The 16,321-nt window shown below is 36.0% G+C and overlaps 1 protein-coding gene across 2 annotated transcripts; it reads left to right on the top strand.

Annotated features, from left to right (window-relative positions):
* The first annotated feature begins 1,697 nt into the window (after window positions 1-1,697).
* nr5a5 (nuclear receptor subfamily 5, group A, member 5) lies at window positions 1,698-16,272 on the top strand. 2 transcript variants are annotated; one of them, XM_042504803.2, is made up of 7 exons: window positions 1,698-1,936; window positions 3,087-3,202; window positions 3,386-3,527; window positions 3,829-4,586; window positions 4,730-4,849; window positions 4,981-5,128; window positions 15,740-16,272. In XM_042504803.2, the coding sequence occupies exons 1-7, from the start codon at window positions 1,837-1,839 to the stop codon at window positions 15,985-15,987; spliced, it is 1,632 nt and encodes a 543-aa protein (XP_042360737.1). In that variant the 5' UTR covers window positions 1,698-1,836; the 3' UTR covers window positions 15,988-16,272. The 2 variants fall into 2 exon arrangements, with proteins under 2 accessions (XP_042360737.1, XP_042360736.1); XM_042504802.2 differs by having other exon boundaries at window positions 1,699-1,936; window positions 3,826-4,586.
* The last annotated feature ends 49 nt before the right edge of the window (window positions 16,273-16,321 follow it).

Here is a 16,321-nt window from a genome sequence, read left to right as displayed (position 1 = left end):
TGATTTGACACAATGGCAAATATTGTCTTATACTGAATAAAACAGAACGTTCTGATTTTACTGCTCCTGATGATACTTCATTCAGACAGCAACAACAAATAGTGAACAAGTATTTGTAACATCTCAACAGCATTTAAACATCTACAGAATGATGCAAAACAGTTACATTTGGAACTAATTAGCTGTATAGATGTTACTAATAAAATGTTACCCAGCCCTTTCATCGAATGCATAATTAAAGGGAAACACCACCTAAATTAAGATCTCCAATGTGATATTTCCATGGGCTTGGAAAGTTCAGTCAGTATTTGTTAACATGAAGTACTTCCTCTCAAAACCAGAAACCAGAGAGGTCTCAAACTTGTGATTTCAACAAGTGGACCCAAAGAATATTGTACTTTTTTTTTTTTTTTTATAACCAAACGAGCTTTAATCTATTGTAGTGTTGTCAGTTATGACAGACAGTGCGCCCATACACTCAGAAAATTTCCCTTTGTGCTCTCAGTGTCATCTTGAACATCTTTTATCAATTCAGTGTCTGTGGAGCAGATCCGGACTAGACTACATCGCAAATTTGAATTTTAGCACTCTAGTTTTTTGATTTTGGAGAGAGTTGTTAATGTTTACTATTCTTTTGGGCACTCTGAAATCACAGGAATGACTTAGTATAACATAGCTTAGTTCCCCTTTAACATTGATAAATTATGTTTGACTTGAGAATGAAGTGCTGATAAATTCAGTGGTAACTAAAAAAGTACATTAATTCCAGGACTGTGAGTGAATGCAGTTTTGAGAAATGTGTACTTTATTAGAGTATTTTCTTTTACTACTTTATGCCTGTACTTCTCTACATTTCAAATTAAAATATTAATGTTTACCATAATAATAAAAACACGGTGCTCCTCTGAAATATAATATATTGCTTAAGACTGAACCAGCGTATTTCAAACTTTTTGGCCTGTGACCCCTTACTTTAAAGAAGTATGCAACTGAGGCCCCTTAAGGTACATTTCAGATGTCGGTCAGTTGTTGCATGGTACAATAAGATGTTTTTATTTGAATTACTGTATTAGCATAAATAACAATATTTTGTCTAATTTACCATATCTTTTCAGACCCCATGTTTGTGAGCCACTTGACTGTATATGTAAACTTTATAAAGTAATTAAAACCACCCCCATCTCAGTCAGTATAATAATGCCATATATCACTCAAAGGGGTCAGTTTTTTGTCACAGAAGTACCTTTACTTTTGATACCTTAAGTACCTCTGTACTATCACTTAAGTGAGATGTTTTAATCAAGCACTTTCGCTCATAATATAGAGTATTTTTACATTGTTTTATTGGTTCTTGTACTTAATGAAAGGACCTGTGTACTTCCTACACCACTGCATAAATCACAGTGCTACAATACATTATATTAACCCTAATAATGCAGGTGTTAACATGCAATCTGAAAGGCTGTAGTTTTGACTGTGATTAACAACGCTCCTCAGTGGACTCTCATCTTTTCAGCTGAGCTCCAGGACGGCTCAGTGATACTGGAGACAGTAACATTGCAGCAGGTGGATTTCTGACTGTCCCCCATGAAGGTGCTGGTTGGCTGTCTGGCTTGCTGACTGACTGACTGACTGACTGGGTAGGAGTGCCAGTCAGGAGAGGTTTTATGACACTGACTGCAGATCGAAGTCCACTTGTGGGCCTCAAACAACCATCAGTCCAACGGGGCTGTTTTTCCTGCCAGCCGGCCTTTCTGTGGCTCTTCTGCGGGTGTTCGTCTGGTCTCTGCAACAATGAAGATCAAACTGGGCTGAGCTCACATCCCATCAGCCAAAATGGACCTACCAGATTATCACCCACAGCAGCCACAGCCACTTTTCCACCACCCTGGCAACTACTCAGAGGAGCTATTAACTTTAGAAGGGTCATCAACATGTGAGTATAAGCTAGGCAGATAGATCCCTTGTTGACAACTTTCAGAAAACATTGTTTGAATTTGTACAGTGTTATGAAGTCATCGGTGTTTCAAATGTCTTGTTTTAAAGTGAAAGTACAGCATTGTCTGGAAATTGATGTTATGAAGTGGTGCAGATATTTCTCTGATATTGTCCTGTGGAAATCTACATAAATAGAAGAAAAGGCATGAAAGTGGTTCACCGTTTTGCTTCAGATTTTTGTTTGGAAGACTGGTTCCTGTGGAAGTCATAACCAGTGATTTCTGGGAATTATGTAAGGGTCATATGTGATCCTAGCCAAGCAAATCAAGCTGAGCGATAAGAGAGTGTCTGTAACAGAGGGATAGTCCTGAACTGCTCGCTATTCTCTCAACAGCTGAGCAATAAACCTCATTAGATGACACACTTAAGTCAGCAGCACTTAACCGCTAAGTATTCTGCAAAATATTGACTCAAATCTGACAGCATTTCTGTTGTTATTCCAGGTATATTATCAATGCAGGGTCTTCTTTGTGGCTAATTTAAAGCTACAGTTCACCCCAAAATAAAAATACACATTTTTCCTGTTACCCCTGGTGCTATTTATCAATCTGGATTGTTTTTGCATGAGTTGCAAAGTGTTAGAGACATCGACCTTAGAGATGTCTGCCCTCTCTCCAATATAATGGAACAAGATTGCAATCTACTTTTGGTGCCCGAAGACCCCCCCAAAAAATGCATTTGAAAAACTCAAATCCACAGATATTGTTGTGAGAAGTTATGTATTATGTAAATATGTATTTTGATTTTGGGGTGAATTGTCCATTTAAGATATTACCTGATTTCACTTCAAAATGCACTAATCATTCTCAATAAAAAGAAACCCAGCCCAATGGGAGGTCCACTCAACTTGTTCATCTCTCTATTTTAATAAAAGCCAAGAAGAAAAGAGAAAATGAGAACAGGAAAGAAGGTTGGAGCAGGAATTGCTCTTTGCAGCATGTATGTGCCTTCGTTACCTTAGCGCATCACCATAAAAATCCCTATTTAACAACTAGCACGTATCTCACCTTGTACCACATTGGCCATCTTCAGGATTGTACATTTGTGTCACACTGACATTCATTGTTAATTGTGGTGTCATTCTCCAGCGCAGGAATTTAAGTCAGAGCCAGACGGCAGACCAGAGTCAAAGGAGAGCTGTCCCGTCTGTGGAGACAAAGTGTCAGGATACCACTATGGACTCCTCACTTGTGAAAGTTGCAAGGTAAGGGGTAAGAGATTTGGAGAGTCCATGGAAAAGACTGTATTCCCTCACAGCAAGATGAGATAATTTGGTGTTGTAGTACAGACTAAATAGCAATAGACAACTACTATAGAACTTACAGCTGATATGATGCATATTTTAGGTTGTCAGAGGAAGGGCAACAGTTTCTTTTTCTCTCTGTAGGGCTTCTTTAAACGCTCAGTACAGAACAACAAGCATTACACCTGTGCAGAACAACAGAGCTGCCCCGTGAACCTTTCACAGAGGAAACGTTGTCCATTTTGCCGCTTCCAAAAATGTCTGGCAGTGGGCATGAAAAGAGAAGGTACAGTAAATAGCCCGCACACACAGAGACACACATGCTCTCATGCCTTTACACTTGCCTTTTGCTCTATTGCAACACGCTTTGTGCTGCACTGACATGCAAGCTCATTTCTCCCATATGACTTATCAAAAAAGTCATAAAGCATTGCTGTAATGACCCAGATTATAAATCACGACTTTGTATGAGACTCCTCAAAATGAAGTTGGCATATTATCAGTTTAATCAATGTACTCATCTTTGACAGTGTCTCAGATCATGTTGTGAAACCTCAATCATTTGTTTCATGTTGTGTCAACAGCAGTAAGAGCAGATCGTATGAGAGGTGGCAGAAATAAATTTGGCCCACTATACCGGCGGGACAGGCAAATGAAACAGCAGAGGGCGTATCACCAGCCGAACACTGCTCCCTACAGGATTAAGACAGAAACTACTCAAACACACCGGCCCACAGCTCCAAATGACCCGCACATAATCAGTAGTCACACAAGTGCTCCATTGTCTTCTGATGCTTTTCATCAGTCCCATATGTACCCCTCTGGCATGGGGCAGTCGGGTGAGCCCATGCCTCTGGATTGCACTATGAACACAGACAGGGTGCTTACCCCTCTACCACTGCCATACCCTGGACTGTACCATCGCACCTTGCCTGGATACCTGCAGGAGAAAGAAGAGATGCCTTTTAGCTACAGCCCAGCCCCTGCAAATTATACAGTGCACCAAACTCAAAACACTTCATTCACACCACGAAGCACACCAGCATCATCCCCCTGCTCAACGCCAAGCTCAAGCAACCCTCATCCACCCCAGACTCCAATCCAAACCCAAGACACCCCCTCATCAACCCCTACTGCAACCAACTTCCTAAGCCATCTTCTGGAGGGGGAGCCAGATGAGAGCCAGCTGTGTGCTAAGGTCCTCTCCAGTCTGCAGAGGGAACAGGCCAACCGAGGCAAACATGACCGTCTAAATACATTCAGCATCATGTGCAAAATGGCTGACCAGACTCTGTTTGGGCTTGTAGAGTGGGCAAGGAACAGTTCACTCTTCAAGGAGCTCAAGGTGATGAATCACGAACTTATAAATTTATACAAACCCTTTTGCAGTTGTAGAGGTTAGCTGTGTGACCAGACTCCTAACTGGAGGTTGAAGGTTATAGCTTTTAATTTACAGCTACATTTGATCTTTTTTTATGCCTCCCACAGGTGGAGGACCAGATGGTGCTGCTGCAGAGCTGTTGGAGTGAGCTGCTGGTCCTGGATCACCTTTGCAGACAGGTGGCCTACGGCAAAGAGGGTTGCATATATCTGGTGACGGGACAACAAGTAATGTTAACAACACAAAGTGCAGAATTTTTATGACCATCAAAAATGTCTTTGGATGGAACATTATGTGTCACGTAGGGATGCACAGAAACTTTCATTCTGAACACCAACTTTCTTTCTTTCTGGCACAGATTGATGTATCGACCATCATCTCACAGGCAGGCGTAACACTGAGCAGCCTGGTATCAAGGACCCAGGACTTGGTTTCCAAACTGAAGGCATTTCAGTTGGACAGACATGAGTTTGTCTGTCTTAAATACTTGGTGCTATTCAACCCTGGTGAGCTTTTCCTTTTAAATTTCTTGTTTGATTTGACACTTTTAAGCAGATACAAATCCAATGTACCTATTTGATGAACTTTATGACCTTTCCTTTGTACATTTTTCTTTTCATTTTGACCTCTTCCACTCCTCCCTGTCGTACCATGGGTCCATTGTTGTCCTTTTTTTTGGAAGGGACAAGGGAGACAAGTCAACAGTATATGTATATGTATAGTATGTATATATACTATGTTGTCCATAATGTGATAAAAAAAAAGTCATAGCATAGTTGACCATCGAAGATATGATGAAGTCATAGTATAGCATGCTGTCCAAAATGTGACAAAAAACACAAACTATAGCATGTCGTCCTAAATATGATAAAAAAAAGTCCTACTATAGTATGTCTTTGAAAATATGAAGAAAAAAAAGTCAAACTATAGTATGTGTTACAAACTATGATAAAAAAATGCCATACTATAGTATGGCAAAAAGGTCAAAAACATGACATGTTCAAAAAACTACGGAAAACCAGTTTAAAGCACATAAAATAGCATGCCCAGACATGCCATAGCAAAGGATTTTGCAAAAAAGGCAAAAAACACAATGAAATGGCATGTTGAAAAAATTAACAAAAATGCCAAAAAATGACATGTCCAAAAAATTGCTGAAAACCAATTTAAAACACACTAAACAGCATGCCGAGACACGCCATAGCAAAGGATTTTGCAAAAATGGCAAAAAACACCATAAAATGGTACGATAGTAAATAGTACTATTTTTGTTCATTTTTTCAAAATGCTACTTTGTGGTGTTTTGGGACATTTTTGCAACATCCTATGCTATGGTGTGTCTTTGCATGGTATTTTATGTGGTTCATTGTGGTATTCAGCTACTTTTTGGACATGTCATTTTTTGACATTTTTGCCATACTATAGTACAGAATCTTCAGGGGATTCTTTGACACGCTGTGCTATGCTGTTTTTGGCCTTTATTGCTCAATTCTATGCTATGGTTTGGTTTTGGTGGAGATGGTTGTGAATTTAAGAAAGGTCGCTGCTGCCAACCTCAACAGCCTCTATGACTCCCCAGTTTCCACTGTGGAGTTTTTCACCTCCTGGAGACCATTATCACCCAGGACCTCAAATAGGAACAGAATATCCGCTCCATCATCAAGAAAGCATATTTTGGAAAACATGCTTTAGTATGAAACACATACTATAGTTTGACTTTTATTTATCCTATTTCCGATGACATACGATAGTATGACTTTTTTTTAATCGTATTTGGGACGAAAAGCTATAGTTTGTTTTGTTTTTTGGTTACATTTTGGACAGCATGCTATACTATAACGTCATCATATTTTGGATGGCAAACTCCTATACTATAGTATGGCAAAAATGTCAAAAAATGACATGTCCAAAAAACTGCCAAAAATTAGTTCAAAACACATTAAATAGCATGCCAAGACACGCCATAGCAAAGGATTTTGCAAAAACAGCAGAAAACACCAGAAAATAGCATGTCGAAAAAATGAACAAAAATCCTATACTATAGTATGGCAAAAATGTCAAAAAATGACATGTCCAAAAAACTGCCAAAAATGAGTTTAAAACACGTGAAATAGCATGCCAAGACACGCCATAGCAAAGGATTTTGCAAAAACGGCAGAGAACACCAGAAAATAGCATGTCAAAAAAATGAACAAAAATCCTATACTATAGTATGGCAAAAATGTCAAAAAATGACATTTCGAAAACACTGCTGAAAACCAATTTAAGACACATTAAATAGCATGCCAAGACACGCCATAGCAAAGGATTTTGCAAAAACAGCAGAGAACACCAGAAAATAGCACGTCGAAAAAATGAACAAAAATCCTATACTATAGCATGGCAAAAATGTCAAAAAATGACATGTCCAAAAAACTTCAAAAAATGAGTTTAAAACACATGAAATAGCATGCCAAGACATGCCATAGCAAAGGATTTTGCAAAAACAGCAGAGAACACCAGAAAATAGCATGTCGAAAAAATGAACAAAAATCCTATACTATAGTATGGCAAAAATGTCAAAAAATGACATGTCCAAAAAACTGCCAAAAATGAGTTTAAAACACGTGAAATAGCATGCCGAGACACGCCATAGCAAAGGATTTTGCAAAAACGGCAGAGAACACCAGAAAATAGCATGTCGAAAAAATGAACAAAAATCCTATACTATAGTATGGCAAAAATGTCAAAAAATGACATGTCCAAAAAACTGCCAAAAATAAGTTTAAAACACGTGAAATAGCATGCCAAGACACGCCATAGCAAAGGATTTTGCAAAACGGCAGAGAACACCAGAAAATAGCATGTCAAAAAATGAACAAAAATCCTATACTATAGTATGGCAAAATGTCAAAAATGACATTTCAAAACACTGCTGAAAACCAATTTAAGACACATTAAATAGCATGCCAAGACACGCCATAGCAAAGGATTTTGCAAAAACGGCAGAGAACACCAGAAAATAGCATGTCGAAAAAATGAACAAAAATCCTATACTATAGTATGGCAAAAATGTCAAAAAATGACATGTCCAAAAAACTGCCAAAAATGAGTTTAAAACACGTGAAATAGCATGCCAAGACACGCCATAGCAAAGGATTTTGCAAAAACGGCAGAGAACACCAGAAAATAGCATGTCGAAAAAATGAACAAAAATCCTATACTATAGTATGGCAAAAATGTCAAAAAATGACATGTCCAAAAAACTGCCAAAAATGAGTTTAAAACACGTGAAATAGCATGCCAAGACACGCCATAGCAAAGGATTTTGCAAAAACGGCAGAGAACACCAGAAAATAGCATGTCGAAAAAATGAACAAAAATCCTATACTATAGTATGGCAAAAATGTCAAAAAATGACATTTCGAAAACACTGCTGAAAACCAATTTAAGACACATTAAATAGCATGCCAAGACACGCCATAGCAAAGGATTTTGCAAAAACAGCAGAGAACACCAGAAAATAGCATGTCAAAAAAATGAACAAAAATCCTATACTATAGTATGGCAAAAATGTCAAAAAATGACATGTCCAAAAAACTGCCAAAAATGAGTTTAAAAGACGTGAAATAGCATGTTGAGGCACGCCATAGCAAAGGATTTTGCAAAAACGGCAGAGAATACCAGAAGATAGCATGTCAAAAAAATGAACAAAAATCCTATACTATAGTATGGCAAAAATGTCAAAAAATGACATTTCCAAAACACTGCTGAAAACCAATTTAAGACACATTAAATAGCATGCCAAGACACGCCATAGCAAAGGATTTTGCAAAAACGGCAGAGAACACCAGAAAATAGCATGTCGAAAAAATGAACAAAAATCCTATACTATAGTATGGCAAAAATGTCAAAAAATGACATGTCCAAATAACTGCCAAAAATGAGTTCAAAACACATTAAATAGCATGCCAAGACACGCCATAGCAAAGGATTTTGCAAAAACAGCAGAGAACACCAGAAAATAGCATGTCGAAAAAATGAACAAAAATCCTATACTATAGTATGGCAAAAATGTCAAAAAATGACACTTCTAAAACACTGCTGAAAACCAATTTAAGACACATTAAATAGCATGCCAAGACACGCCATAGCAAAGGATTTTGCAAAAATGGCAAAGAACACCAGAAAATAGCATGTCAAAAAAATGAACAAAAATCCTATACTATAGTATGGCAAAAATGTCAAAAAATGACATGTCCAAAAAACTGCCAAAAATGAGTTTCAAATACATTAAATAGCATGCCAAGACACGCCATAGCAAAGGATTTTGCAAAAACAGCAGAGAACACCAGAAAATAGCATGTCGAAAAAATGAACAAAAATCCTATACTATAGTATGGCAAAAATGTCAAAAAATGACATGTCCAAAAAACTGCCAAAAATTAGTTCAAAACACATTAAATAGCATGCCAAGACACGCCATAGCAAAGGATTTTGCAAAAACAGCAGAGAACACCAGAAAATAGCATGTCGAAAAAATGAACAAAAATCCTATACTATAGTATGGCAAAAATGTCAAAAAATGACATTTCCAAAACACTGCTGAAAACCAATTTAAGACACATTAAATAGCATGCCAAGACACGCCATAGCAAAGGATTTTGCAAAAACAGCAGAGAACACCAGAAAATAGCATGTCGAAAAAATGAACAAAAATCCTATACTATAGTATGGCAAAAATGTCAAAAAATGACATTTCTAAAACACTGCTGAAAACCAATTTAAGACACATTAAATAGCATGCCAAGACACGCCATAGCAAAGGATTTTGCAAAAATGGCAGAGAACACCAGAAAATAGCATGTCAAAAAAATGAACAAAAATCCTATACTATAGTATGGCAAAAATGTCAAAAAATGACATGTCCAAAAAACTGCCAAAAATGAGTTTCAAATACATTAAATAGCATGCCAAGACACGCCATAGCAAAGGATTTTGCAAAAACAGCAGAGAACACCAGAAAATAGCATGTCGAAAAAATGAACAAAAATGCTATACTATAGTATGGCAAAAATGTCAAAAAATGACACTTCTAAAACACTGCTGAAAACCAATTGAAAACACATTAAATAGCATGCCAAGACACGCCATAGCAAAGGATTTTGCAAAAACGGCAGAGAATACCAGAAGATAGCATGTCAAAAAAATGAACAAAAATCCTATACTATAGTATGGCAAAAATGTCAAAAAATGACATGTCCAAAAAACTGCCAAAAATGAGTTTAAAAGACGTGAAATAGCATGTTGAGGCACACCATAGCAAAGGATTTTGCAAAAACGGCAGAGAACACCAGAAAATAGCATGTTGAAAAAAATGAACAAAAGTCCTATACTATAGTATGGCAAAAATGTCAAAAAATGACATTTCCAAAAGACTGCTGAAAAACAATTTAAAACACGTTAAATAGCATGCCAAAACACGCCATAGCAAAGGATTTTGCAAAAACGGCAGAGAACACCAGAAAATAGCATGTCGAAAAAATGAACAAAAATCCTATACTATAGTATGGCAAAAATGTCAAAAAATGACATTTCCAAAACACTGCTGAAAACCAATTTAAGACACATTAAATAGCATGCCAAGACACGCCATAGCAAAGGATTGTGCAAAAACAGCAGAGAACACCAGAAAATAGCATGTCGAAAAAATGAACAAAAATCCTATACTATAGTATGGCAAAAATGTCAAAAAATGACATTTCTAAAACACTGCTGAAAACCAATTTAAGACACATTAAATAGCATGCCAAGACACGCCATAGCAAAGGATTTTGCAAAAACAGCAGAGAACACCAGAAAATAGCATGTCGAAAAAATGAACAAAAATCCTATACTATAGTATGGCAAAAATGTCAAAAAATGACATGTCCAAAAAACTGCCAAAAATTAGTTCAAAACACATTAAATAGCATGCCAAGACACGCCATAGCAAAGGATTTTGCAAAAACAGCAGAGAACACCAGAAAATAGCATGTCGAAAAAATGAACAAAAATCTTATACTATAGTATGGCAAAAATGTCAAAAAATGACACTTCTAAAACACTGCTGAAAACCAATTGAAAACACATTAAATAGCATGCCAAGACACGCCATAGCAAAGGATTTTGCAAAAACGGCAGAGAATACCAGAAGATAGCATGTCAAAAAAATGAACAAAAATCCTAAACTATAGTATGGCAAAAATGTCAAAAAATGACATGTCCAAAAAACTGCCAAAAATGAGTTTAAAAGACGTGAAATAGCATGTTGAGGCACGCCATAGCAAAGGATTTTGCAAAAACGGCAGAGAACACCAGAAAATAGCATGTTGAAAAAAATGAACAAAAGTCCTATACTATAGTATGGCAAAAATGTCAAAAAATGACATTTCCAAAAGACTGCTGAAAAACAATTTAAAACACGTTAAATAGCATGCCAAAACACGCCATAGCAAAGGATTTTGTAAAAACAGCAGAGAACACCAGAAAATAGCATGTCGTAAAAATGAACAAAAATCCTATACTATAGTATGGCAAAAATGTCAAAAAATGACATGTCCAAAAAACTGCCAAAAATTAGTTTCAAATACGTGAAATAGCATGTTGAGGCATGCCATAGTAAAGGATTTTGCAAAAACGGCAGAGAACACCACAAAATCGCATGTTGAAAAAATGAACAAATTTCAAAAAGCCCATGACCAAAAAATAGCTGAAAATCATATGAAACCACTTTAATTAGCATGCTGAGATAGTATAGGATGTTCCCAAAGCAGCCAAAAACACCATAAAATAGCATGTTAAAAAAAATAACCTAAAATGACATGTTTATGTCACAATATGGCATGTCAAAAAATAGCACAAAAAAAGTCAAAGTTTCGTTCCGTGTCCAAAACATGATTAATAAGTTCATATATATATAATATAGTATGTTCTCCAAATAATCATGAAAACCTCATAATGCACTAGTACCTCAACCAAGATATAATAAAAAAAAAAAAGTCATTTTTGTAATATGTTGTCCAAAATATGATGAAAAAATCATAACATGGTTTATTGTCCAAAATTCGATAATCAGACTCAGAATTGTATTGCATCAGAAATTGTTTTTATTGCCAAGTACATTTACATATACAAGGATTTTGACTTGGTGTTTGGTGCAGAAACAATTAACATAAAGAATGAATAAAAATTGTGAATTTAAATAGAAGACTTAACGTAAAAATATAGAAGCAATACAAAAGGAAATCTAAAATGAAAAACATAGACTACAAAGAACACAAAATGTATGTACAAAAGGTACAATGGAAGAATTGACATTGCAGTGGAAATATTTTCAGTCCAAATAAATGAACCTACAGCATGCGATGTAAACAGAGAAAATCCAGTCCAGTGTTTGTTAATGTAACACATAAAAACCTGATTTAGCCATTTTATTGTAATGATTTCAGATTCTGAGGCTGGACGAGAGACTGTGTCATGTGGGGTGTCGGGGAGGGGATGGGGTGTACTGTTCATGATGTTGACAGCAGAGGGGAACAAACTGTTCTTGAGGCCTGAGGTTTTGTTCCTGAACGCAGCCTCTTGCCAGAAGGGGAGGGTCTTAAAAAGTCTGTGTCAGGGGTGAGAGGAGTCGGCCAAAGTTTTACCCGCACACCTCAGGACCCTGGAGTTGTACAAGTCTTGGAGAGATGGAAGATTGCAGTCAATCACCATCTGCTGCAGCCTGTTCTTGTCCCTCACTGTGGCTGCAGTGTACCAGACTTTGATGAAGGAGGTGATGATGGACTCAATGATGGCGGTGTAGAAGTGCACCATCATTGTCTTATGCAGGTTGAATTTCTTCAGCTGCCACAGAAAGTACATCCTCTGCTGGGCTTTCCTGATGAGGGAGCTGATGTTCAGCTTCCAGTTGAGGTCCTGGGAGATGATGGTCCCTGAGGGGGAAAAGACTCCACACTGGAAATTGGGAGGTCACAGAGGCTGATGGGGGCGGTGGGGGCATTTTTCTGAAGTTGACAACCAAAAACAAAAAGTCCTAATATAATATGTGCTATGGTATGTTGTCCAAAATAGCATAAAAAAGTTATTCTGTAGAATGTCTTCCAGAATGGTCTAAAAAAAGTCATTTTAAAGCATGTTGTCCAAAATAGCATAAAAAGTCATACTACAGTATGTTGTCCAAAAAAGCATAAATATGTCATACTATAGCATGTCCCACAGAATGGCCTAAAGAAGTCATGCTATTGTATTTCGTCCAAAATAGCACAAAAAAGTCATAGTATAACATGTCTTTCAAAACAGCATAAAAAAGTCATACTATAGCATGTTGTCCAAAAGAGCATAAAAATGTCATGCCATAGCATGTTGTCTAAAATAGCAAAAAAAAAAAAATCACATTATTGCATGTTGTCCAAAATAGCTTAAAAAAGTAGTAAAAATAAGTCATACTATAACATATCGTCCACAATGGCCTAAAAAAGTCATACTATAGTTTGTCGTCCAAAATAGCATTAAAAAAGTTATACAATAGAATGTTATTATAAATAGCATAAAAAAGTCATACTAAAACATGTCGTCCAAAATAGCTTAAAAAATGATATTGTATAATGATATAATATAATAATAGTCATGCTTTGGTTTGTCATCCAAGATAGCATAAAAATGTCATACTATAGCATGTCATCCAAAATAGGACAAAAAAGTCATTATACAGTATGTCCTCCAAAATGAAACAATAACACTACTATAGTAATTCATTCAATATGAAAAAATTCACAATAGCGCATGTCTTCCAAAAAAGCATAAAAAAGTCATTCTATAGCTTGTTGTTGAAAATAACATTAAAAAGTCATACTATAGCATTTCATCCAAAACAGCAAAAAATTGCATACTATAGCATCTCATCCAAAATAGAATAAAAAAGTCATACAATAGCATGCTGTCAAAAACAGCATAAAAATGTCATATTATTGCATGTCGTCCAATATACCATAAAAAGTTATACTATAGCATGTCGTCCAAGATAGCATAAAAAAGTCAGACTATAGCATGTCATCCAGAATGGTCTAAAAAAGTTATACTAGAGCACCTTGTTCAAAATAGAATTAAAAAGCCATACTAAAGTACGTTATTCAAAATAGCATGTCGTCTAAAATAGCATGAAAACGTCATAGTATAGCATGTCGTTCAAATTAGCATAAAAATTTCATACTGTAGCTTGTTGTTGAAAATAACATGAAAAAGTCTATAGTACTTCGTCCAGAACAGCATTAAAAACTTATACTATAGCATCCCGTCCAAGACAGCAAAAAAGTCATACTATATAGCATGTCATCCAAGATAGCATTAAAAAAAATCATACTATAGCATGTTGTCCAAAATGGTCTAAAACAGTTATACTAGAGCATGCAGATCAAAATAGCATTAAAAAGTCATACTGAAGTATGTTGTCCAAAATAGCAAAAAAAAGTCATAATATAGCATGTTGTCCAAAATAGCATAAAAAAGTCATGTTTTAGTATGTCAACTAAAATAGCATAAAAATGTCATAGTATAGCATGTCATCTGAAATAGCATAAAAAAGTTATACTAAAGTATGTCGTCCAAAGTGGCATAAAAATATCATACTTTAGCATGTCGTCCAAAACGGCATAAAAAGTCATACTATATCATGTCGTCCAGAATAGTCTAAAAACTTATACTACAGTACGTCTCACGTTTCAAAATACTATAAAAATGTCATATTGCAGCATCTCATCTGAAATAGCATAAAAACATCATACTATAGCACGTTGTCCAAAATGGTCTAAAACAGTTATACTAGAGCATGCAGATCAAAATAGCATTAAAAAGTCATACTGAAGTATGTTGTCCAAAATAGCAAAAAAAAGTCATAATATAGCATGTTGTCCAAAATAGCATAAAAAAGTCATGTTTTAGTATGTCAACTAAAATAGCATAAAAATGTCATAGTATAGCATGTCATCTGAAATAGCATAAAAAAGTTATACTAAAGTATGTCGTCCAAAGTGGCATAAAAATATCATACTTTAGCATGTCGTCCAAAACGGCATAAAAAGTCATACTATATCATGTCGTCCAGAATAGTCTAAAAACTTATACTACAGTACGTCTCACGTTTCAAAATACTATAAAAATGTCATATTGCAGCATCTCATCTGAAATAGCATAAAAACATCATACTATAGCACGTTGTCCAAAATGGTCTAAAACAGTTATACTAGAGCATGCAGATCAAAATAGCATTAAAAAGTCATACTGAAGTATGTTGTCCAAAATAGCAAAAAAAAGTCATAATATAGCATGTTGTCCAAAATAGCATAAAAAAGTCATGTTTTAGTATGTCAACTAAAATAGCATAAAAATGTCATAGTATAGCATGTCATCTGAAATAGCATAAAAAAGTTATACTAAAGTATGTCGTCCAAAGTGGCATAAAAATATCATACTTTAGCATGTCGTCCAAAACAGCATAAAAAGTCATCCTTTGGTATGTCAACTAAAATAGCATAAAAATGTCAGACTATAGCATGTGGTCCAGAATGGTCTAAAAACTAAAAAAGTTATACTAGAGCACGTTGTTCAAAATAGAATTAAAAAGCCATACTAAAGTATATTGTTCAAATTACCATAAAAAGTCATACTACAGCATGTCGTCCAGAATGGTCTAAAACAGTTATACTAGAGCATGTAAATTAAAATAGCATAAAAAAGTCATACTAAAATACATTGTTCAAAATAGCATAAAAATGTCATATTATAGCATGTCATCCAAAAAAGTCATAATAAAAAAAATAGCATGAAAATGGAGTACAATATGCCATCCAAAATAAAAATAATAAAAAAGTCATTCTAGAGCATATTGCCAAAAATAGCATAAAAACATTCTACTATAGCATGTCGTCCAACTCAATAAAGAAATGCTATAGCATAGTATGTTATTCAAAATATATAAGTGTCATTGTATAGTATGTCTTCAAAAATATGAGCGCATCTCAATAATGCTTGTTAACAAAAATATGTCAAGAAGTCATTTTATTAATGACAAATGTGCCTTTACCTCCTTTCTGCTGTAGATGTGAAGTCAGTGCAGAGCCGCAGGCAGGTGGAGCAGACACAAGAGAGGGTCAACAGGGCCCTGATGGAGCACACCCAAAACAGTCACCCTAGACACTCAGACAAGTTCGGCCAGCTTCTGCTGCGGCTCCCTGAAGTACGCAGCATCAGCTTGCAGGTTGAAGAGTATTTGTACCAGCGCCATCTTCTGGGAGATTTGCCTTGCAACTCTCTACTCACAGAGATGCTGCACACCAAGCACAGCTGAGGAGATACTGCAGTTCTCAGTTCTGGCGTTCGCTGCTGTGGAGCAAGTAGTGAACAAGCATCTTTAACATCAGCGCTGAACGGGAATATTTAGTGTACTTTGTTCAAATGCCCATTATTAACAGTATTTCCATGGCCAAATGCTCACTAAATATTTGTTTCTGTCAGTATTGTTGGAGAGATTTGAGATCCAAGCACTACCATGATGTTTTTAGCAGGCAAGAAGAACTTAACTGTAAAAACAGATAAAAAATGCATCATTGAATAAATAAAAGTGGTTTCTGGATATGTGTGTGCTTAATACCCTAAACTGAAATAAAGGTGTCTACTTGATG

The sequence above is a fragment of the Plectropomus leopardus genome, chromosome 18 (assembly GCF_026936395.1).
Source record: "Plectropomus leopardus strain MGB_pleo_1.0 chromosome 18, ASM2693639v1, whole genome shotgun sequence".
Lineage (NCBI taxonomy): Eukaryota > Metazoa > Chordata > Actinopteri > Perciformes > Serranidae > Plectropomus > Plectropomus leopardus.
The sequence above is the reverse complement of the archived record's forward strand: the minus strand, read 5'-3'. Positions and strand labels throughout refer to the sequence as shown.